This window comes from Alexandromys fortis, unplaced genomic scaffold (genome assembly GCF_014885135.2).
Source record: "Alexandromys fortis isolate MF-2015 unplaced genomic scaffold, M_Fortis_MF-2015_v1.1 scaffold_5, whole genome shotgun sequence".
Classification (NCBI taxonomy): Eukaryota; Metazoa; Chordata; class Mammalia; order Rodentia; family Cricetidae; genus Alexandromys; species Alexandromys fortis.
The window spans coordinates 6,114,946-6,139,562 of NW_026067924.1; the positions used below are offsets into that span (position 1 = coordinate 6,114,946).

General features: G+C 42.9%; 1 protein-coding gene across 6 annotated transcripts in view; it reads right to left on the reverse strand.

Moving 5' to 3' along the window:
• Fars2 (phenylalanyl-tRNA synthetase 2, mitochondrial) overlaps nucleotides 1–24,617 on the reverse strand; it is a 376,567-nt gene that overhangs the window by 87,369 nt on the left and 264,581 nt on the right. For all 6 annotated transcript variants that reach the window (XM_050142158.1, XM_050142155.1, XM_050142157.1 and 3 more), the window contains one exon: nucleotides 17,310–17,461. In XM_050142158.1, coding sequence (XP_049998115.1) covers nucleotides 17,310–17,461 — 152 coding nt within the window. The remainder of the gene's footprint in view (nucleotides 1–17,309; nucleotides 17,462–24,617) is intronic.

The window sequence follows — 24,617 nt, forward strand, 5'->3', positions numbered from 1 at the left end:
TGTTCAGTAGAGGAAGAAATCCTTTGTCTTAATGATACTACCTATATGCAAACATAGCCTCAAAGCAGGTAGGTGTGTGCATGCACGTGTGTGTGTGTGTGTAGTATGTGTGTGCACATGCGCGTGCACTTACTCTATTGTTATCCTCTACTCTACAGAGTTAAAAAGTTATTTCTCATGACAGAGTGAGCATTCTGCTCTCCTCTGTAGAGACCAAGTGGTCTTCACTACCACTATGTTTGAATTAGTCCCAGCCTTTCATTACCTTCTCCAGGATTCTGCTGTCTCTTTTTGATTACTGAAGCACAGGTATAACTATTTCTGGAGCTGGGGGACTCTGACAGACAGTGTGTGCTTGAAAATTGGCTTCTAACCACAGGGGAGAGGCAACTTCTGTTATAGGGCACAGTTCCCTGGGTGTGCCTTGTGTCCCAGGACGGCTCCAAGTCCCATCACATGCCTATCTTTGGCCACTAGGGTAGCATATGCCAACTTTCCTTATTATGGCTGCAAATGCTCTCACCGATGCTCCAGACAGGCAGGGAATGTTTACTGGGTAAGCACAGAAGCACCAGTGCTGCTATCTGTAACAGCCTGCCCGCTCATTAAATCTCCCTCAGCCTGTGCAGTTCAGCTCCTACTTGAGAGTTTTCCTTCTTACATCCATTTTATGCCCCTCTGATCTCACATCTTGTTTCTAATCACAGCTCTGAGTGAAACACGTGTAAGGTAATTACTCCTTGGTGTACAGTGGGAGTGCTCATTGATTAGAAATAATTTTTAGAGTGAACAGCATTGCAAGGAACTTTGATCAAGCGGGGTTATTATTTCAGTTATATATCTGCTTCTTCTTTCTGTAAGAAAGTGTGTGTGGGGGTGCACGAGCGCATGCACACACCCACACACTTGCCTGTGTAGACAAATTGGTGTAGGAGGTCCTTCTGCATTTGTGTTGATTTCATTGGTTGAATAAAGAAGCTGCCTTGGCCTTTTGATAGGGCAGCCCTTAGGTGGGTGGAGTAGACAGAACAGAATTCTGGGAGGAAGGAGGCAGAGAGAGCTGCCATGGAGCCAGCTGCCAGGTCAGACATGCTGAATCTTTCCTGGTAAGCTAAGACCTAGAGGTGAACACAGATTATTAGAAATGGGATAAATCAAGATGTGAGAGTTAGCCAATAAAAGGTTAAAAATAATGGGCCAGGCAGTAAACTAATTAATACAGATTTCCATGTGATTATTTCGGGCATAAGCTAGCCGGGTGGCCCAGACGACAAGCAGCCTGCCAGCCGGGGTGTAAGCCAGTTGGGCGGCTGAACGCAGCCCGCCGCTCCATCTACAAAGCAAATCGTGGGGCAGTTAAGAATTGTGTCCCCACCCCATCTTCTACAGGGTCTCATGTAGCAGAGGCTGGCCTTAAACTCACAATGTAGCTGAAGATGTCCTGGAATTTAGTCTTCCTGTTCCTACTTCTTTGTTTTCTTTTTATTTAATTAAAATATAATTATATCATCCTTCCCTCCCTATCTGCCCTTCTATTCCTCCCATGTACATTCCTACCTCACTCTCTCCCAAATCCACAGCTCCCTTTCTTTTAACTATTGTACCCTTTTAATAAGCTAATAAATCTATAAATACAATCTGCTGTGTCTGTTCAGTGTTAACTGAATGAATGCATGTTTTTGGGGGCTGACCACTTATCAGATGACCAGTTGGGGGGCTCACCCTCTCTCTGAAGTTGCTAATCGCTTGCAGTTGTTCATCTAGGGACAGGGTCTTGAGAAATTTCCCTTATATATGTGGGGAGTCAGCTGTTGTTGGAATTAATTGCTCACGTCTTGATCGGCAGTCACCTTAACAACATGGCTGCCTCTACTCTAAAAGTGTTGGAATTACAGGGGCAGGCCATCAAACTTGAATTATTTCCTTTGATTTTGAGGGGTGGTGGGTATCACTCTGTAGTCCTGGCTGGCATGAAACTCACTATGTTGGAGCTTTTGACTACTCTGCTGCTTTGTCTCATGAACTCTGGGATTATAAGTGTAATAGGATCCGTACTCCAGGAAAAACATCTAACAAACAGATCCTGGACTCGCTTCTTCCACAAGCTCACATCTGTACGGCTGTGTCATTCTGCTCAGGTTGAGTGCTGAGTCGAGCCTGTGTTCAGGTCAAGATTCAGTATGTTATGGAGCTAGACAAACTAGACAGTGAGACTTCAACCTCATCAGGGCTGGGGTATAATTATACTAGGTCCCAGTGGGAATCCGTGGACTTCACATGGGCTGTGGGGGTTTTGAGGATTCATGAGAGTTGGCTTATAGGTCCAATCTTTATACCCTTACTCTATGAGCAGAATGAACTCTAGGAAGATGAGCAGCTACACTGAGGTGGGGCCTTCTTTGCAGGTGTATACACTGCACATTTTCTCAATGGAAACTAAATTTTATCACTGCAGAGCTCTATTCGAGGTCTGCCACAGAAGTAGGGGCAAGATATACAGGAGAAACTTCAAAAGTTCAATTATATATGTATATGAAATATTATATTAGGATATTATAATATTATTATCTATAAACACATCTTCCATTCTTCTTGAAGTTCTGTGTTCTATGCCACACACACAGGGGAAAGGTAGGGTGTTTTATGACGTCAACTCCCAGCCCCTGTTTTAGATGAGCAAAGAGAACAAGACATTCTAGAAAGCTTTAAAGTAAAGATTTTTTTAATAAAAAATTATTTTATAATTATTTAAATTTTATATGTGTGTGTGTGTGTGTGTGCGCGCGTGTGTGTGTGCAATGCCTATAGAGGCCAGAAGAGGGTGTCATATCCTTAGATGCTGGAATTATATGGATGCTAGAAGTCAAACTTAGATCTTCTTGAAGACCAGGTGAGCTATTTCTCCAGACAATACCCCTGCCTTTTAGAACAACAGTCTTAACCTGGAGGAAACTACCATAAGTTATTAATCCAAGCAACCAGAAAGCTTAAGCAATGAAAAGAAACTTAAAACATGTCAATCAGGAATTTTACAGTATGCAGAAGAGCACATCAGCTTTTATTTATGTACCAGTCCCTACCATTCTAAAGAGTCTACGGTAATCATGCAGTGATAAACTAAAATATGTACTGTGAATGTGTTATAGTACACGGGAATATATTTATATATATTCATATCTTTATCTACATGTATATTGGTGTAAAACAGAAATTTTATTCACTTAGTAAATTTTGACTGACTATCCAGTTATATCAACAGATTTACTGTCTGCGGGGAGTTTACAATTCAGTGGTAGAGACCTGAAAATAATAAGTATCATAATAACCAGTGGTCAGTTCATGGACCTACATGCAAGTGAGGAACACCAAACATGGCTGACTCTTTGAAGGACAAAGGTATTAAGGAACATTCTCTAAAGACCGTACCTTCAAGTTACAGTGGCCTTTGCATGTGAGCACTTTGAAAATTTACGACTGTTGTGAGTGTTGTGAGTGACATATAACTGTATTTGGCAAATATACATCCGCCGTATGGCTCCCTGGACTAATCCTGAGGTTTGCAATATGCTCAGTGGCAGAGAAAGCATCTGGGAAAGAGCTAACCACTTAACTACCTAGATGATCTTAATCTAGGAAGCTATTTCTAGCCACAGCCCTATCATGGTACTACCCTGGCTTAGAATTTGTTTTTCCCAGAAGTTCTCTTGTAAGATTTTATCACTGCCATCAGTAGGTAATCTTATTGGATACTGGTGTGCAGTAGCAACAATTGTGCAAAGGCCTCTCAACCCTGAGCAGTAACACCTTTCCTCTCTTCCAGGGCTTGGTAGGATATGACTGACTACAATGAAGGTCCCACAGGGAAGCTATGTGGCCAGGGTAAGTCTCACTACGATGGTGGAGCCCCAGGACTCAGCTACCCATTGGGTCAGAGGGATAACCAGGTGCTGCCTCTGGCAGCGCAGTAGTCTCAATGAAGGGAGAAGGGAATTGTCATGGAACTGCTCTGGTAGGAAGTGAGAGCAAGGTGTCTTTTAGGAAGGATTGGAACACATGAAGGCCCAGTTAGAGACAAACCTGTTTCCCACACAAGCTAGTCTCTGGGGTAGCTGTGAAAATGTCATGTGGAATAACTGGGTTTACGTCTTTTGTAAGAGATTGATTTATTGCAAATGGTTCATCTTATAAGTGGCACCAGGGAACCAAAAGTATGATATTCACATCTTATGATGCAGGCAAAGCCAAGATGAAACTGGAAATAAACTGTTTAATAGTAACTTGAGAAAATGTTAAGTAATATCTACAACATCTTTTGGGAATGAAGGACTTTCCACCTGTAGAAGCAATGGAATAAATGGTGAAAAATTTTACTTATGATGATATAAAAATATCTCAATGTCTTGAAAACTGTAAAGGAAAGAAAAGGTAAGCAACTACCTGAAAAATATCGGAAACAAAGATGGCAGGCATCAGTCTAGAATCTGGGCATATAATAGCTTACGATAGTGGGCAAGAGATGGTATTGCTTGTACAGCCCCAACAGGAAAGAAGTAGAGACAGAACACTGGAAGCTAAGCCAGGCAGAGAAGGTCCTGTTCAGAGAGGCTGTGTTCCCAGTGCCTCCTGTGGGCTCCTGGCATCTATCTTCCCACTGAATTTTCACAACTAGAATTTCCAACTCTTCTTTTTAATTGGGAGGTAGGGAAGAAACCAGGGTGAAAAACATAATCCAAAGGCTTCACTGATCAACAAACACAGTGTCTGGGGGGTGATATGGGACAGGAGGGAAAGAGCAGCAAGAGAGCAGGATGACAACTGGAAAATTCTAGCAAGCGGACTGGGAACCACAGGTGATGCCAGTGCAGTGCAGGCAGGGTTCTGAGGAGACTGCAGCTGCTTTTAAAAGAGGAGAGATAGGTAACGAGGTGAATGTGTTCATTTGTTTTGGGATCGAAACCACTTAATTAAAACAATACATGAATCCCATGATGTTATCCCGCAGTTCTCGGGTATACACGGTGAAATGTACTGAAAAAAGTGTCAGAATGGTTGACTGCTATCCTTTAAGAACTATGTAATTATGAGTATAACTGACTTGTTGATTTTAAATCATAGCATGAAACGGGAATGAAACCCAAATAAAAGTATTATTTAAACGAGCAGAAGTGAGTGATGACAGCTCCTAAATGCCTGCCTCGAGCACATCGGCAAGTCTGCCTTCTGACCAGCACAGTAACAGACACAGGGCTGCATGGCAGGCCAGTGAGTGATCTCTAAGATGATAGCCTGGAAGACAGTCATATTCAGAAAAGAACGGAGAACTGATTACTGCTTGGAAGCTCCTGGTTCAAATCTCTGAGACATCTGCCCCCCCCCCCCCCCCCCGCCTGGAAGGAACCTGGAATCAGCTTTGAAGGTTAGGGGGACCTTGAGTCTGGGTTTTTAGATTTCCAGTGAGAATTTCTCACCTTGAATCTCTACATTGATCTCCTTTACTCATGCAGCGCTAAGAATAGCACTACTCACGCTAGTCTCCTCAAGAATTTGATCTGTTTAATATTGCAGGTGAACTCCTGCATCAGACATGGTAGAACGTTATTTCAAAATTAAGCAGGTTCATGAGCAGTAGGAGTCCCAAAACTAAGATGTGGGAATCCCAAAACTAAGATATTCTATGAAGAAATATTCACCAGTTCAATCTGGGTTAGAAAAATCTATAATTGTCCCTCTTCCATTTCCCCTCTCTTCCTTTCCTGGAGTCTTTCTCTCATCTTGGGGAGGCTGTTTTTAGCTGGAGAAGTGATCAGAGGGCAGACATAATTTCAAGAGCCATGTGTACTTCACACTGTATTTCACTTTGGTTTCTGAGACATGGAGGTGACAGTTCCATACAGCTGGGGCACAGACTCCCCTACCACCTAAAGCACCAGGGAAGTATGTACATTAACAGGTGGGTTGTTTGGTCTCCTATTTTGAGAAATGCTGATCAATATATGGTTCAAATCCTATCCATACTTTCATTTGTGTGCCATCCTTTTAAAATTAGAGACTTAGATAAGTGTCATGAACTGAGCTTAATGAATAATGAGAATAAGCTTAGGTGAGGCACCTCAGTTGCTAGGAAGTTGTTCTCTCTCTCCCTAAGATTCATTTTAGTTTATGTAGTGAGGGTTTTGCTTTCATGTATGTCTGTGAAGTCACGTGTGCCCAGTGCCTGAGGAGGCCAGGAGGGCATTGGATTCCCTTGGACTGGTACTAGAGTTACAGAAGGTTGTAACCTACAATGTGGGTGCTGGAAATTGAACTTAGGTCCTCTTCAAGAACACTCGGTAATGCTCTTAATTGCTGAACTATATCTCCAGCACAACTATCATCCTTAAGAAATTTTAAACAAGTATCCATTTAGTGTGTGGGTGGGTGGGTGTGCGTGCGCGTGCATGCATGCCATAGTGGGTAAATGAAGGTCAGAGGACAAACTTGAGGAATCAGTTCTTGCCTTCCACCAATGGGTTCTGGGTACTGAAGACAGGTTGTCAAGCTTGGCAGCAAGCACTTTCACCCAGAGTGAGCCATCTTTCTGGCCCAGAGTTCTCATCTCTAATCCAGCATCTGAGTAATTCATGCCCAGAAGGAGACTATAAATCCATCAGCTGTCCTCTGCACTAGCTGTACAAGGATGAAAAATAAAAACAGAAATGGCAGGGAAAAGTTCCCATGACATTCTCCCAAATGACATTTGAGGACATATATATAAGAAGAGGCAGGGCTAGTTTCCGGTCACAATACACTGGCCCACAAAGCATACAGATACATAATTGAAACCAGAACTGTCTCATCATTAACATTTGTGGAAGGGAAGGCACAGTGTGTGGTGTGTGTCTATGCAGGAACACGCCCCTCACCACGGAGCATTTTCTACCATTACACTGACCACTGGGGGCCTCAGCATCAGAGCCTTGCCATGAGGCCTGCACTCTAACTGGAAGGGAAAGGGTCTTGCAAGAAAACTATCCACCAGCCTCTGTTCCTTCAGTCACACTTTCTCTATACCCTCTGTGAACCTTGATGTTTCCAGAGTCCTGCTTCCTTTTGATTTTCCTAACCAGACACCCACAAGGCCTCTAGGTCTTCTCCAGAGTATGAGTTACTCAGTCAGGGTGCTTTTTGACCCTGACTCTCTCAGAAGCTCTTGTGGCCATATCCCCAAATTCAGGAAGTCCAAAATAACCAGGACATTGTTCCCTCTTCTCTGTCTCCACTTCACTTTCAGACACTGCTCTCTTGGGTACGCGATCAGGAGTGTATTACTTAGGTAATTACTTAGGTTTATCACAGCTATATCTTCCTCAAACAGTTCACCTTTCTTATGGATTTCATTTAAATATTCTTCAAGTAAACTTCTTTCTGACCTGGTCTTAGTCCAAACTCTTTTCTCATCTAGACTCTTAAAAAAGAAGGTTTTTATTTTAATTATATGAGGGGTGTGTGTGTATGTGTGTGCACGTGTGTGTGTGTGTGTGTGTTCATGTGAGTGTAATGCCATTGAAGCCAGAGAACGGTCGTTGGTTCCTCTGTGAGTGTAAGCGCAGGTGCTTTGTGAACTGCAGATGTGGACATGGGTACTGAACTTGGATGCTCTTGCAAGAATGGTAGGTGCTTTTAACTCTTGAGCCATCACTCAGATTCTTGAGGTGTGTTCATCTGGTATGGTGGTATCTGCAGGAGGACCTCAGTGAGCTGAGGCCAGTTGGGCTGCTAGGGAGTGATTGTCTAAAAACAAAAAAACAAGCAAGCAAACAATCATGATTAGGTTGTGTCCTACGCTAAAATGCTCCAGACTGTGTAAAAACAGTGTTTTCTTCAGGTTGCACCTTGTCTCCAAGAGATTCCATTTTACAAGCAGACTTTGAGGAAGGACACTTACGCTCCCAGGTGGACACACAAACAGTACTATCTGTTTGGCATGGTGCATGACTTACTTCTGGGAGTACAAAGGTTCTGTTTTATATGTTTATAATGGTGAATTTTGATTTGGGAGCACATTGGCATATTAAAATTGTATCAGCGAAATCAAGCCCAGGAGCCTATCAGACATTCCAGATTGAGGAAAAGGTCTAACCCTTCACGTGCATTCCATAAAAATGTAGATATCTACCACTAAGATGCCATGACACTCTACTGACCAATCAGCTGACACCAGTATATATGTCACAGACCATGTCCATCAAGAGCCAGTATGTCAGCCAAGGACTGACAGGCAGAAAATTAAAACTTGCCCCTGCTGTTCACATAGTCTACTCAGCTGCTGTCTGCTTGTCCTTCTAATTGCCCATCTGGATCTGCCTTTCATCCAATCACTGGCTGCAGCTTTGAACCTAGTCCTGCCCTTACACCTGGAGGTGGGGTTCATCTTAGATCTCTGCCCAGACTACAGTAGCAGGTTCTTTCAGAGATCTGGTTTGGGTTCCTTATCTTATCAATACAGTTCCATTACTGTCTATCAGCACTGCTGAAATCTCTTAAAACTTTATAGCTGTACCTTTAGTATATATATATATATATATATATATATATATATGTGTGTGTGTGTGTGTGTGTGTGTAGGTGTGTATGTATGTATGTGTATAAAACATTACAGATAATATATACACACAAACATTCCTCAACACACACACTCATTACACACACACACATACATGTTACAGCATGGGTACAGAGGGACAAAGGGATATGTATGTGTATTGTGTGATATGTGATAAGAGGTAGACATTTAGAGAGATAAAAGAACCTGTGTTCACCTTGACTAGATTACCACAGCAAATGAGGTTGTCAGGCAAAGTTTTGCCTATAAAAGCGACTTACATTGTAAATTTGCTATTCAGTACATTTTAACATCATGGAAAGACACAAGAATGTTTTCTTGTTTCTGGAATGCTTTACTACTTAAAACAATAACAAACCAACAGACATCCCTCAACTTGTTTCCCAGCCTTAAGTCTTCCTGGCCAACATCATCCCCAAAGGAAGGAAAGGCAAATAGAGTTAGATCAACAACTTTCCCGATTTTCTACCAGATAAGCTAACGTTTTATAAGGGAAAACAAGTCTTCTGCTGAGGTTTGAATGAAGCTCCCCAAAAGTTCATGTTAGAAACTTATACCTCAATTCATAGTTGGTGGCATCTGGAGGTGGGTTCTTTTGGAAGGATAATGGCTAATCTTGGTTGTCAATGTGATAGGGCTGGGAAGAAGGGACTTCAACTGAGACACTGCCACCACCGGATTGGCTCTGTGGGGCACCCTGTTTCTTGATTGCTAATTAATGGCAGAGGACCTAAGGCACTGTGTGTGGTGCCACCCTGGCCAGAACAAGCCTGAGGCAGCATTCAAACTCCTCCCTTGGATTCCTCTGATGATGGACCCGTAACCTGTAAACTAAAATAAACCCTTTCCACCCCAAAGCGTTTGTGTCAGTGTTTTATCACAGCGACAGAGAAGCAGACTCAGACTGGAAACAACACTGATCAGAGGAGATGGGGGAGGAGCCCCCAGTGGGACCACAGCTCTGCTAGGAGTCAAGAGCCAGGATGCTCCTCTTTCCCTCATGCTGTGATATAGCAGGAGGGCCTCTCCTGATGTTGACGCAGTGCTCTTGGACTTCCCAGACTTGACCTGTGTCATAAGTAGATCCCTGATCATTATAAATTAACCAGCTATTCCTTTCTAGTGGTGGGAAGGGACAGAGGCAGCGGCTAGCCCTTCTGAACTCGGGCTGTTTCCCGCACGTTCCCATGCTGTGTGATGCTGCTCACATCTCTGTCTTCCTCTTCCCCACATTCTGCTCAGTCCACCTAAGATTTGGGAGGCCTCAACTTTAAGCTCCATTTGTCCTCACAATTCAGTTGGACCATTACCTGCAAAAGTCACTAGAGGATTTAAGGGAAAGTATGGTGCTACTTTTCTTTGAAACAAGGGTGCTTGTTTACTTTAGGCCTTTCCCTTAAATTTCCTGAGGACCAGGGCAGGGTTGAAGGTCATCCCATAGAATCCTTTGGCAAACAGAGCAGGTGTGAGTGACTAAGGTAACTGCTTCAATTTGGCTGATGTGAGCAAAGAGGCCAGCTGTGAGAAGGTAATATGTGAATCCTTCATGGAGTGCTTGTAAGGGGCAGCTTGGGGAAAGAAGGAAGAAAGCTAAGAGCCAGGGTCCAAGCTAAAAATAGTTCCTTAGGATTGCTTTCCGGGCCATTTGAAGTACAGCAGCCGGTCTCTGGCCCCTGCAGCAGCACTGCAGTAAAAGAGGAAAAAGGGAGAAGGGCAGGTGAGTTCAAAGGCAGACCCTGCTGCTCCTGGCCATCTCTGTGATACTGCAAGTTGTCACTCTGAAGGAACACAACTTCAGACAAGCTTTCTGCACCCCGGGCTCCCCTCAGATTAGCAGACTATTGGTTATTATATCAGTGCTACTATTAGAATCATTACAAAAGATTGCTAAGGAATCTTTAAGTTCAGATAGGGCATTCACTTGGTTCCATCACAAGACCAAGAATGACAAGCAAACTAGAGAGGTCATCCCACCTGCCTCTGTCCACAACATTTTCTCAACCCAGGACCCAGGGAACAGCCACAATGGATACAGCACAGCTCTGCTGCTCAGTATGGAGGCCTCTTCTCAGTGGTGCCCCGCCCCCTCACTTAACAATTCACTCAAGCTGCAGGGTGAAGGCGCATCCCTGGATGGTCAATTCCTCACTCCCAGGGCTTGCAGTCAAAGGACCTGGCTGACAAACCCAAGTCTCCCATCTCTATGGGGAGTGTTTAGAAGTTACTGTCTTTTGTTTGTTTGTTTATTTGCTTGTTTTAAACAAAACAGTAATAGCTAATTATCTCAGTGTATTTCCCACACAAAGCTCTATTTTAAAGTAACTAATCGAGGAAAATATCACTCCTAATAGCAGATAAGGAAATCAAAACTCAGAACAGAATATTACACACAAGAGCTTAGGACTGGATGTACAGCTTCCAACTACACGTTCTAGGCTGCTTCTAATATACACATTGCCCCACACTAAGAACTCTTCTAAGAAAGAAGGTTATCCACTCATCAAGCACGCTGAGTGAGGTCAGTGAGGCTCTGGCCACCATTATGAACACTGAGAGAAGACGGAAGTTAGCTACTCCTGTCTTAGTTTGCTTCTGCTGCTATAACAAAATAACTAAGCCTGGGCGATTCATAAACAACATAAAGCAATTCCTCTCGGTTCTGGAAAGTAGGAAATGGAGATGGCAGCAGATCTGGTGCCTGGTGATGCTAAGTCGAGGCTCCTCTCCTACACCCTCACAGGACCAAGACTGAGAAACACAGAACAGGCAGCCCTGAATCCTCCTCTAGGACGGAAGGCCTCCTGACTCACCCACTTCTCTAAAGGCCCACCTCTCAGGAATGGCAGTGTGGTGCTTAAACTTTGGCACAGGTTTCAGAAAGACAGAAGCATTTCAAACATTGTGTCTACTAAGCAGCAACCCTCAAGGAGCTCTCGCCCTCACACAGCATCTGTGCAAATGGAGAGCACAGGACAGGGAGGAGCAATGTGAAGCAGTCACGAAGTCTGCACGTGAGCAACCTGGCCAGGGAAGGGAGGTAGCGCTCGTGGGTTAGTCTGATAGAACTGTACTGCCAGCCTTCTGTGTGAAATTGTGCTGGAGAGTACAAACAGCAGGGCAGTTTGATGAGTGGCCCCGACAAGCCGACACTGGACTCTGGCCTCACGGTGGTCATCCACTGACTGTAGAGATTCCCAGGAGGCAGCCTGATCAAAGCACTCTGCCCCAAGGTGGTGATAGTGAACGCTGCCAGTTGAGCTATGGCCCTTTCCAAAAGCCACCGTGGAATGATGGAAAGGACTGCCCAGGGGAAGCTGTGGGCCACGAGGGAGACAGAGGTTGGCATGTATGTATAAAGTGGGGGAGCTGAATATAGATAGGCCTGTTGAGAAAAGGAAGTGATGGAATCAAGGCACCAGATGTGGAGGATCTCTGCCCTTTAGGTTTGCCTCAGTTTGGAGACCCTCATAGTTAAGATTCAAATAAATCCTTAAATAAATCCCTTCTGTCCCAAGACAGCCAGGCTACTACCCTGTGGAAGTACTTCTGCCAGTGAAGACCCCTTTGGAAGCCCATGACAATGGCAGTGTTTGGGAACACCCTCTATGACAATTTAGTAAGTGAAATGATTGGTCACAAAAGGGGGTACAAGCTCTAGAGCGCTAAGAAGAAAACTAACACTAATCTTGAGTGACTCACAGGACTGATTTATCCCTCTAGTGTCCCAGCTCTGACCAACAAGGTTCAGAAGACACCCATCATGACCATATGAACAGCGGCAGTACTGCAGTCCCAGAGAGACTTGTGTCTACGAGCAAAGCCAGTGTGGGGACATCTGTATCTGCTGCAGATACCTGCATTTTTACCACTATGCATTTCTTAAGTGCCAACCCAAATATGCAAAAGAAAAAAAACCCAAAAACAAATTTTAATTCTCTCAACAACATGTCTTAAACTTAACCCAAAGCAGCCTATTTGAGGCCATTTTATTTGATAATTTATCTCTATAATTCACAATAACCTGCTGCCATATCCAAATGGAGTGTGAGCCTGGAGAAAATGGTTTGCTTTTCCCAGTTCCTCTTTACTCTTTCTCATGCCTCAGGCTAAAAATATTCTGAACAATTGTGTCGCCTAAGAAAATAAACTTGGCACTATCAGTCTTAAAGCTGCATGAACTTAAAGCTGCAGAGACTAAAGATGATTGCTGCCTTCTAAGGGAGTTGAAGGCACACATAAGATGACTTATGATTTACCTTCATTACACAGAACATGCCTAGAGAGCAATAGTCCACAGGGGTCCAGACAGCAACCCTGGGAAGGGGTGGCCACGATGGCATTTGTTGTTAGGTTAAACTTTTGAACTACAGACTCCCTTTAGTACATTAAGAGTCCCAGAGAGGAAGCAACAGTGACCCTCTGGAAGAAGCTTCTGAATGACCAGCTAGAACCGAATGCCATTTTCTTCTAAGCCATGCATCTATCTTCCTGCAGGGGACAGACTGTTATCTGTAATTGAGACAAAATTCCTCCATTTGTTGAACATTATGAAATTAGCCCCGTATTCAGTAGATTATGTTTCCCTCAGATATCCTGAGATGTGCTTTTGTTCAAAACACAATATGCAATTTGTTCAACACTTATTTATCTCAGAGAGGAGTCTCTGTGCTTCCTCCATGTTGACATGTGTTCTGGATGTCAGGCAGAGACAGGGTTCAGGCGCCTTTGTAGCATGTTCAGTTACATCTGCAGAGAACACTCATGGTGGGTATTGACAAGTTCACTCGCCACACAACCAGGTGCCTTCTAATGGGGTGAGGGGTGTGCAGGATGCTCAAGGGGCCTTGGGATGGGGAGAAGGGGTGGGGTGTAGGATGCTCAAGGATCCTTATTTGGGAAGGGGGTGCAAGCTGCTTAGGGAGGTCTTCCATGGGAAGAGAGGGGTTCTAGGATGATCAGAGGGTCTTCCATGGGAAGAGAGGGGTGTAGGATGCTCGAGGCCTTCCAAAGAGGAAGGGGGTGCAGGATGTTCAGGATGGACAACCTCCCAGGCCAGGGTTACAGACTCAAAGTGGGGTCTTGAGTCAGCAAACTGTAGCGTACAAGCCAAATCTGACTCCTAGGTTGACCTGGGGCACAGGCAGGCCTGGCCACATGCACTCTGTCTATGGCAGCTTTTGCAGTGGCAGTCAGGTCGTGTGGGAGAGACAAGAAGGTCCACAAAGTGAAAATGTTTAACAATCTTGATATTAATTGGAGAAAGCATGACGACCTCTGCCCACGAGACTGTGAATGTGAGCAACATGGCGAAAAAACATCTCTCCTCAGATATGCTCCTCAGTGGTATGGACTAGGTTTAGCTTTGGATGTGAACGACAAACACCTGTATTCAATAAGCTGCTTTTCTCTCACCCATAGTACCAGGGCTGAGGTGACACGCCCCAGGGCCAGCAGTTTTGGTACTGCTCTCCGGACAGTGTCACACCTTGGTACAAAAGAGCTGCTAGAGCAGCAGACATTGAGTTTCAGTCAGGCACTCTAGTAAAGCCAGGAGACAAGTAGCACATGCAGGTTCCAAAAGTGGAAATCAAGTAGAAAGCCAATAGGATGAAGCAAAGAAATACATGTAATATCTCAAAAGCAAAGAAACACATGTAATATCTTACCTCAAACGACCCCAACAAATAGCTTTGCTTTTACCCAAGAGCTGAGGTTTATAGTCTAAAGTGCAAAGGAAGTGTCAGTAAATGTCCATTCTTGGATAAACAAGAGTACATCTGTTCTGAACAAGAATAGACTTTGGGTCGGAGGCAGGAATGAAAGTTCAGGCTGGACCTGGCAGCATAAGTTTGCAATCCTAGCCTCTCAGGAGGCCAAGATGGGAAGATCCATGTTCAAGTTTGCCTGAACTAGAGTGAATTCAAAGCCAGTCTGGGCAACTTACTGAGACCTCATTTTAACATAAAAAGAAAAAATATGTCAAGAGACATAGCTCAGTGGTAGAGTGGCAAATGGGAGGCCTTGGGTTCTCTCTCCAAATCTGCAAAGAGTTGGTTCTTGGGAGTAGAGGGGAAAAGAAGTCTTACTGATATAACAAGTTACCATGAAGGAGGACTTGAGTGCCCACCCCCCCTCCCATCCTCTACCCCAGGTCAATTCCCAACCTCACCTGCCAAGCTTGTGCAGCACTTGGTCCAGGAAACCCAATGCATTCAAATGAGTTACAAAAAGGCAATCCCACTTCTACCACACACTCATCAATCAAAACAGAGTGAATGAGGAAAGTGGTAGAAAAGCTTACTAACAAGAAATGCTAAGAGGAAAGACTGCTGCCACTGGAGTGCATACAATTTCTGATTAAATATTTTACAGTGACTCGTTAAAACCAAGTAAAGCAACTTCTCTGTTAATGAGACAGAAAGCAGACATAGGGAAGCCAGACAGTGGTAGCACACAGCTTTAATCCCACTACCCAGGAAGCAGAGGCAAGTGGATCTCTGAGTTTGAGGCCAATCTGGTCTACAGAGTGAGTTCCAGGATAGCTAAGGCTACACAGTGAAACCCTGTCTCGAAACAACAACAACAACAACAACAACAACAGACATACCAAGATTAGAGGAACAGGATGTGAGCTCTCAGGACGTCACAAAGGGGGAAGCAGTGACTGAAAATGAGTATAGATGTGTGGACAGAGGAGAGACAGAAAAGATAAACCTAAGGCCAGAGTCTATCATAGTAAGGAGGTCTACTAGGTGAAGTGGAAATAAAGAGATTTAGAAGATGAGAGAGACAAATAATAGGAGCAGAGTCAGATGAAGGACATTCTCAGAATGAACCCATAAACAAAGAATTTAAGAAAGCTCACCTAAAGCAAAAGCAGACAACTCTCATTTCGGAAAGATGCACATGGGAGGAAGGTTCCCACTGAGAGGACCCTGATCAAGCAAGCCGGCTTTTTAGACAACAAAAAAATCCTTTAGGACAAAAAGTGAAAACGGTCAAGCGTGGCCTTAGATTTCTTCATACCAAGTTAAACTCAAAAAGTCAAGAGAGTAACACTACACCTTGTGTCTGACCCAAGTGACACTCATTTAGGTATAAACAGACTGCCAGTTTTGAAGACACATAGGTCACAAGATACTGTTTCCACAGTTTTTTGAGCAAACATTGCCTTTGACAATGAACTTTAGGATCTCTAAGTAATGGGGAAAATGAGGCAAGAGCTGGGAGTGAGAGAAAGAAAGAAAGAAAGAAAGAAAGAAAGAAAGAAAGAAAGAAGAGTTAACAAAACAAAACAGAACAAAACAAGAGAGACCGTGTTCAGCAGGGTAGAGAGTGGAAGTGCAGAGCAACAAGTGTGATACAAGTGTGAAGGCCAGGAAGGGGGCACGGAGGGGTGCTAGGCCAGATGCAGTGACCATCCAGTCTCCAACAGCTGGGAGTCAAGAAGGTTCTTTGGAGAAGGATGAGCCAGGAAGGTGAGCACCTCCCCATCTCGCCTGCTCACACACTTCTGACGCTTATAATCACAGCTAATGTAAAATACAAGTCTCAGACTTGCACCTTTTGGCACTGGCTGATCCTATGGACACATCTCTACCTAAGAGTCACCTCTTTTCATTGGCTTCCTCCTAGTGTCTCTAGCCACATTTCTTCGCTGCCTTCAGCATCGTGTATGTGACTCTGTCCCACCAGAGGATTCTAATTTGATTTCTATTTTGTTTTATGTAGCTCTTTTTTCCCCTTTTAATCTTCTGAGTCAGAGATTCACTATGTAACCCAGGCTGTCCTTGAACTCAATGCAATCCTCTTGCTTCAGTTTTCCAAGTGTTATGAATATAGGCATGAGTGATTATGTCTGGCTCTCAAGTCTGCTTTCTGGAATGTTATTTTCCCATCCAAAGAATGCTCAGCACACTTTTTTTTTCTGAGTATTCTACAGTGCTAGAGATTGAACCTGGGACCTCCCACATGCTACACAAATGCTCAACCACTGAGCTACATGCTCAGTCATTTTTTTAATTATTATCTTTAAAATTTGGGACAGGATCTCATTAAGGTCTCAGCCCATTCCTGAACTCACTCTATAGCTCAAACTGACTTTGAACTTGAAATCCTCCTGCCTCAGTCTCTGGAGCAGCTGGGATATTACAGTCATCATGTTTATTTGCTCACCTTCAATATCTTCAAGAGCTGATCCAATCTCCCAGCTGGCATCAGCTCGTTGATGGGCTGAAAATGTGTTTTCCCTCATCAGACGGCCAGTGTGTGTAGCTATTTCTGTACTATGTGCCCCTCCCACCAGACAGCAAGTTCAGGGAAGACACTGGAGCACAATGTGCGGGAAGACCAACAGTGGCTCTCGTGTCGCTTAGTACATGTGCACTAAGGTTTGCATCACAGACTTCTTCCCCTGTCTCATCAACTCTGCATCTGGACGGTAACAAGGCCAGAAACCCCTGCTCAGATAAAGGACCTTTCAAATACTGTTTCAGACACTTTCTTTACCGAGGCAGGAAAGGATAAGGGCGCATTTTAGGAAATATTCTGAGAGGGCAGTTTTCACACACACCCTCCCTCCCAGTAAGAATTCAGAAGACAGTGTGTCCTGATGCAACAGGTTTCAGCGAAACTCTGTTGTAAGTTTCCAGGTCCCATTTGTCACACAGAGATGGTAAGGGAGAAAATTGGAGCGCTTTTCACTTACTTTGGATGCTCAAACTTGTCTATAAGATCAACCTTTTCCACCAGGTCTCCCCCGACTGTTCGGACGATGTCATAGAAATCGTTCTCCATGTAATTCTCAGAGGGCAGCCAGAAGGAAATGTCATTGAACACAGCAGGGTACTTGCTAAGAGGCTAACAAAACGACAAGAAAAGGACACACACTTGTTAGTTTCTGAGAATACATTCTCTCGTGGAAGGTCTCAGTTGGGCAATTAGGAAATACTTGTAAAACATTACTTTAGTATTTGAATTATCAGAAACAAAATGAATTTAAAAGACAAATCAATGTTCAAAATTAGGAAATTCTAGCTTGAATGCTATAGATTCTTACCGCATTCATGTATAATAATAATAATATATAATAATATATTATATTTACTTTGTCACTAATAGTCAATTGAGTAAAAGCAATTTGAATGTACTGTGTTTCAGGTTTTTTCATTTGAATACCGCAGGAAAAAAGTTCAAACCTAATTAACATGGGATTCATTAACTTCTTGTGGTACTTTCAGGAAGCCATCTTATTAGGGAAATAAGGGCTTGTCAAAACAGATTTCAATTAGTAAAATCATTCTTTGTTATGATTTTTAATTATTAAAACCAGGGCCTAGGTCGATAAGTCATCATTTAGAGATTATTTTTTAATTATGCCTTGAAAATGTGATAAACACAAAAAATAAAAAATTAAAAAATGTGATAAATATATTTCCTGCATTTTATTCCACTTATTCTTGTTTAATAGTTCAGTTGTTCATCATATTAAATATTTAAAATTAGCTATGCATGCTTTGAAAATGCTGCATTTGTATTCATATCTATAAATATGCATATCATATATATATATACATACATACATACACACACATAGACTTCAGTCTATAAGTAATGCCACAGTGAGAAACACTGCAGCATGTAACTAGGAAATGTTAAAGAAATACCTAAGTTTATATGTTTTCTAAATGGGCAGATGTATAAATTGACTTATGCTAAGGCTGGTATAGCTACAAACCCTTTGGTGAAGAAACCCATTGATTAGAAGAAATGTAATCTCTGAAGAACTAAAGACTCATACATGAGTAATTATTGAACTTGAAATGTCACAAAGTTGTCAAACCAATGAGTCCGTTTCATGCACATGTGACAAAGCTGCAGTGTGCCTGCTCTCTGCAGAGTTCCCTGGATTCTGAGAGCTCCTGTGCTTTCTTTCCCAAGAGGGAAGTCAGGATGCTGTGGCCACAACCCAGGGACAAGGAAAGCAGGTGGCACTTCTGTGGCTATGCCTGAGGCTTTTCCTTTTATTGTCCCAGGTCATCTTTTAAGAAACATTGGAATTTAGGGAGATTAGAATCTAAGACTATCAAGGACTGCCATAAAATCTTCATTTCATGGTCAATCCTGAGGAACCACCCTTCCCGAGTTCTGATCTGAGGTAAGGTCACAGAGGAATGGCAGAAGTTACCCCAAGAAAGCTGGGCTAGCAGCCTGTGGACAAGCCAATACAGTGATACATCAGGCAGAATGCGTCCCCCCACCCAGATAATTAAAATACACAGATTATAATAATTATAGTTTCAAAACCTATACATTTAACAGTAACAACCCACACAACTAAGTGCTTTGTAATCTACTGTGAAGCTAAGAAACATAAAGTCTAAAGTACAAGATTAACTAAATGGAGCATGAAGATTGGCATTGCTAACTTGACAGAATCTAGAATTAACAGTGAAAATGGCCTCTGGGCAGCTGTGTTACATAGGACTATTGCCATTCCATCCCCTGGCTTTGATCCTGGGCTGTATAAGATGGAGATATTTGCTGTGCACAGTGCTCCTGATTGTGGATTTGATGGGAGCAGCTTCTTGACTCCCCTTCATGACGGGCTGTATCCCTGAAGGGTGAGCTGAGCAAACCCATTCTTGCTGAAGTTGCTTTCATCAGGGTATTTCATCACAGTGAGGGCAAAGAAGACCAGGATGGGGAGCATTTATTTTAATGACTGGCAGATTTTAATGGGACACCTAGTGTTTTTGAACAGGAGTTCCTGCTTTGTAAATCACAATTGCAGAGCCATGATTCCCAAAATGTGGCCCTTCAGTTGCTGAACCCCCAAAATACTCTGGTGGGGGTGGTGAGTGGCTCAGTGGTAGAGTACTTGTCTAGAAAGAATCAGGCCCTAGCTTTGGCTTTCAGCATTAAAACACACAAATCACTGGTAGTAGTGCCTGGGATTGAGTTTTAAAAGTTAAAATGATTCCTATAATAGCATCTACCTATTTGTTGGGTTCTCCACATTCATAACAATATGCTGTTCAAAAATTTGGATTAAACAGATGTCTGCTCAAGACAGAAAATTCACACCAGCAACTATGGATCAAATGAAGTTATTATTCAAATCTCCTTACAACAAGAAGTTAGACTGATGGCTCACAGTATAGCCTATCAGGTGTTTAAGTAAAAAGAACTTGTTTTGTATATAAAGCATTTCATAAAACATAAGAGAATCTAAGCTCAACAAATTTTCTGAGATTTGAAGACAAGATCAGATAAGCACAGTACAATTCTTTAAAAAATTGACTATCAATTTATGTTGTAGCCTACATGAAGAATTCTGGCTTTACAACATTAGTAAATAAAGTTAAAGTATATGTTAATATAAAGTTTCAAGATGGCCAAAATTACAAGAGTGATTTCAAGCCGAAACTACTAATATGCAAAAACAACCCATGATTATTTCATAAGGAGAAAGTATTTGATAAGTTTATTATTAATTCATTATAAACAAAAACAACCAGCAAATTAGAAACAGAAGGCAACTTCCTTAGCCAAAGTATGTATCTTCTAAAACCTGGCATCAGCCACCAGATTTAACAATAAATTCTAGGAGCGTCTCCAAAAGTTAAATGTAAGAATAAGACAGTTCCTGTCACCACTGCCCTGTCACATAGCAGATCTCACCCAAGCAGCGAAGAATTAAAACAGTCTTGGGAAAAGGTTCGGTGGCTAACGCTCCTTCAGTACAAGCACGAGGACCAGAGTTTGGATCCTACGGTCACACAGAAATGCTGGGCGGGTGGGCTAGCCCAAAATCTAGCCTCAGAGTCTAGCCTGGTGGAGCCAGGGCTAGCAGGCTAGTAAGAATAGCCATATTGGAGAGCTCTGGATTTCATTTAGAGGCCCTGACTCGATGACTAAAATGGAGGAGTGAAGGAGGATGTTTCAGACATCAATCTCAGGCCTACACACGCAAAGACATCCATGTACACAAACACACGGAGAATAGAAAATGAAATTAAAGAGTCTAAAGAACAACTAATAAAAAGCTGTGAACTGAATTTCAAGAAGCAAAACTTTGTGACCTGGAGCTGGCCTTTTACACAGTTACTCTAAAGACTTAATACCAGTATTAAGCATTCGTGATACACACACTAGTTCATCCCTATTTTATAATGGCTGCTGCTTCTAATGGACTTGGAACAAAATTCGGTTTTAAGACAATTATTGTTTTGCCAATTATTGACACTTAGCACTTCTGAGACTGTTGTTCATCTTGTTTGGTGCAGAGCAGGGAGATCATAGAGTTGCGTGCTTTCCTGGCCCTAGGCCTCCTGACTACTTAGTACCTCTTGATTTTGTTTTTCATTCTGTCCTCTAGGACAGCATACTTGGCCCATCTGTGCAGCCTTGCACTCTCTGATGACTTCCTGGTGGACTCTAGTTGAATCCATTGTGCTATAGGGCACATGTCCATGCCCAAATTCCCCAGTGCAGTGTGGACTCTTGAAGGATCAACTCTCCGTGCTATCTTAGCTACATGAGCTCAGCTTAGAAGACGGTGCCGTTTCCCTTCCTGCTTTCTTTGAGACAGCAAAGCATCGGAATGCACTTTCTTACCAACTTCCACCCCAAGTCCATTTACCTTACCCCAGTTTTGCTCTTTTTGGTTAATCGAAGGCTTATTCATCTAGGGATCAGTTCCCAGACTTCAGGAGTCAAGAGTTCAATTTCCAGATACCAGATATTAAATAGAACATAAATGAATATGTGGGCAGTTTTTCTTTAAATCTCAATTAATTTGTCTCTCTCTATATTTTTAGATAGAGTTTCATCTGTAGCTAGGTAGCCTCAAGCTTGAGATCCGCTGTTTGGTTCTCAGCCTCAAGTGCAGGCATGCACCAAGCCTGGTTTGATTTCTCTTATCTCCTTGTTTCACTTGCTTCCATCTGTTCTTTTTCTATGTGAAAAATTAATTCACACCTTTGAAGGCTTTCTTGCCCTTAAATAAGAACATGTCTCTCTAAAATCTCTTTAGATACACTGAACAGCTTAATATGGTATTTTTGTTATTGAGCTTGAAATAATTTTATATCACTATTTTTTACTTTACATGGCAATAATTTTTTTACTTTTCAAATATATGCATTTAAATTATCTATATCTATTGTAAAATATACTTATATAAGAATAAATATAAATATATTTCTGTACTGTGGATCAAATTTCAGCTATCACGGAACTATCCTCCAGCTTTAAAAATAACTCTATTGCTAATTTCAAATTTAATTGCACTGATATTGAAAATTAGATAATAATTATTCCTGGTTTTGTTGAAACTTGCTCTATAATGCAGAACATGGTCAAGTCTACACATGTTTTCAGTGTGTTTGGAGACTTGACCAGCTTTATTTTGGCATGGAGTTCTACACACACACACACACACACACACACACTCCTCCTCTTCATTGCACAATTTAAATCTAGATCCCCTTCATATTCTATGTGTTTGATTTTTTTGACCTATCAGTTTCCAATAACAGATAATAAAATTATGCACTGTTATCACTTCATAAAGTTCTCATAGTAGTCCTATCAGTTTTACTTCATTTTCTTTTAACCTATGTTGTTAGGAATGTAATCGCGCATCCCGTCTTCAGCAGCTGAGAGTACCTGAGTTTGCTTCCCAGCACTCGCACAGGCAGCTCTTGATCACCTGCAACTCCAGCTCCAGGGATCCAACACCCTCTTCTTCTCCACAGGCATCTGCCACTCACTTGTACATAGCCACACACAGACATGTGCATATGAATAATTAAAAATAAAAATCTTTAAAATCAACTTGAGTTAAATAGCTTGCTTTATGTGTGTTTCTTAAAAAGATAAAACACAGGTGCTAGAAAGGGATTGTTGGGGGAAAAAATGAAGATTTTTCTCCTATTTAAGACAGTCGGTGGTGGTACACACCTTTAACCCCACCACTCAGGAGGCAGAAGCAGGTGGATCTCTGTGAGTTTAAGGTCAGCCTGGTCTACAAGAGTTAGTTCCAAGACAGGCTCCAAAACTGCAGAGAAACCCTGTCTTGAAAAACCAGAAAAAAGAAAAAAGAAAAAAAAAAAAAAAAAAGAACCGAGTCGAGGCACTAACTATATTTTAGATCGACTATATAAAAATTTGTGAATTCTTTAAGAATTTCATACATGTGCAATGTATTTTGATCACATTCATCCTCTGCTCCTCCCATACCCACCCTCATCCTCTCAACTTTGTGCCCCTCCCCCAGGTAGATCTGCCCTTATACTCATGGGTACATGGCTGCCAGAGTATGGGCAACCTACTACAGGTCAAGCCCTTAAAGGAAACTGGCTCTCCCTCGCCTAGAATAGCTCTTCAGTTTGGGGTGGGGACTCATGAGCTCCTCTGCCCCCATGCCAGAGCGCTGACTGGCTTGGCCTTATTTAGGCAGCAGCCTTCCTGAGCTCCCGAGTACAGAAAGCCTGTCATGTCCAGAAGACATTTTCACTGCAGTCTTCCCTGACCTCTGCTCCCTGAGTTTGGGGCGGGGAGAAAGGGGCTCATGCAGATGTCCCATTTGTGACTGAGAATTTCTCAAGTACTCTCTGCTCTTTGACTAGTTGTGAGTTTTGGTGTTAACCACCAACCACAGAACAAACACGTGATGAGGTCTGAGATCCACACTACTCTCGGTATGGGCCGACCAATATGAATGTCCAGGGCAGTTTGAGACTAGGTCCATGTTTACTTTTGCTGAAATACATTTCACAGCTTCTTCGGTTCCAGAGGGAAAACGATTAGAATAGTTTTTAAATTAATCAAGCCAGAAGAAGGTGGATAAGAGGAAAATATGAGGGCCCACACTGATCACAGCCTTTTTCCAGGGTATTGTTAAGTAGCAGTGGTGGAACAGTAAGTATCCTCACCAAGTCTGGCTGTGTGTGTGGTGCTGGGATCACACTCACGGCTGCATGCACACCAGACAAGTTAGGCAAGGGCTCTGCCCCTGAGTTACACTGCCAACTTGTATGGCACAGGACCTCGGAGGAGACAGGCAGCTGCTCCTGGAGTGCAATGGAGTGGGAAGAACAGACTGTCCCCTCAGCAGAATGACAGGGGCAGGGTTTGGGAACAAAAATGGAAGTTTGTTAGCAGTGCAATAGCAGAGAAGACAAGTGATCACAGGTGAAAAACTGAACTATATGGAGGTCCCTCAGTGTGAGGGCTCTCTTAACCCCTGCCCTACACTTCACTCATGGGATTAGGGCTGGGAGAAGGAATATGAAAAGGACACCCCTGCTGCCTCTGCTGATGGAGGAAGTCCCCTGCTCCCAAGGAAGTGCTTCCCTGGCATTTTGTTCATATCCATGAAGCTAATCTACAAGCAACGTAAAACCTTCAGCTTCTCGAGGTATTAACGCCCGTCTTAACCTGTCCCTTCTGTGATGAAGACGGAGTTTGTTTTGGCTCATAGTCTCACAGTCTCACTATGGGGTGCTTGGCCTATGTGAGACAGTATGACACCAAGGTAGGAGACAGCGCAGAAGTAAGCGACCTACCTCAAGGCAGTCAGGGAACAAAGAGAGAAACAGGAAAGGCTGGAATCCCAGGATGTCTTCCAAGGATACTTTCCCAGTGACCTAACTTCCTCCCACTGGGTCCAGCTCCTAAAAACCAGAGTCCAGTAGTTCAAAGGCGGGGGCCACATCAGTGACACCTGGGCCTTTGGGCGGTTACCATATACCACCCGAATTTCTCCTTTGCTCTCTTTGATGAACAGCCTCGAATAGTTTTTTTTTTTAATGGAAAATAAAAGTCTGTGGAGGCAAACCATCCCAGTGTTTCCACATCTAAGGCCCTCACACTTAGGTAATTTGGCAGAGCACAAAACTGTGGGCTTATGGTTGTTTCACCTCACCACTTTGAAAGTATTTTCCTGGTACCTATTAGTAATGCTGACAAGCCGGCTGTCAGTTAGTGCTATTCCCTCACAGGTAATGCG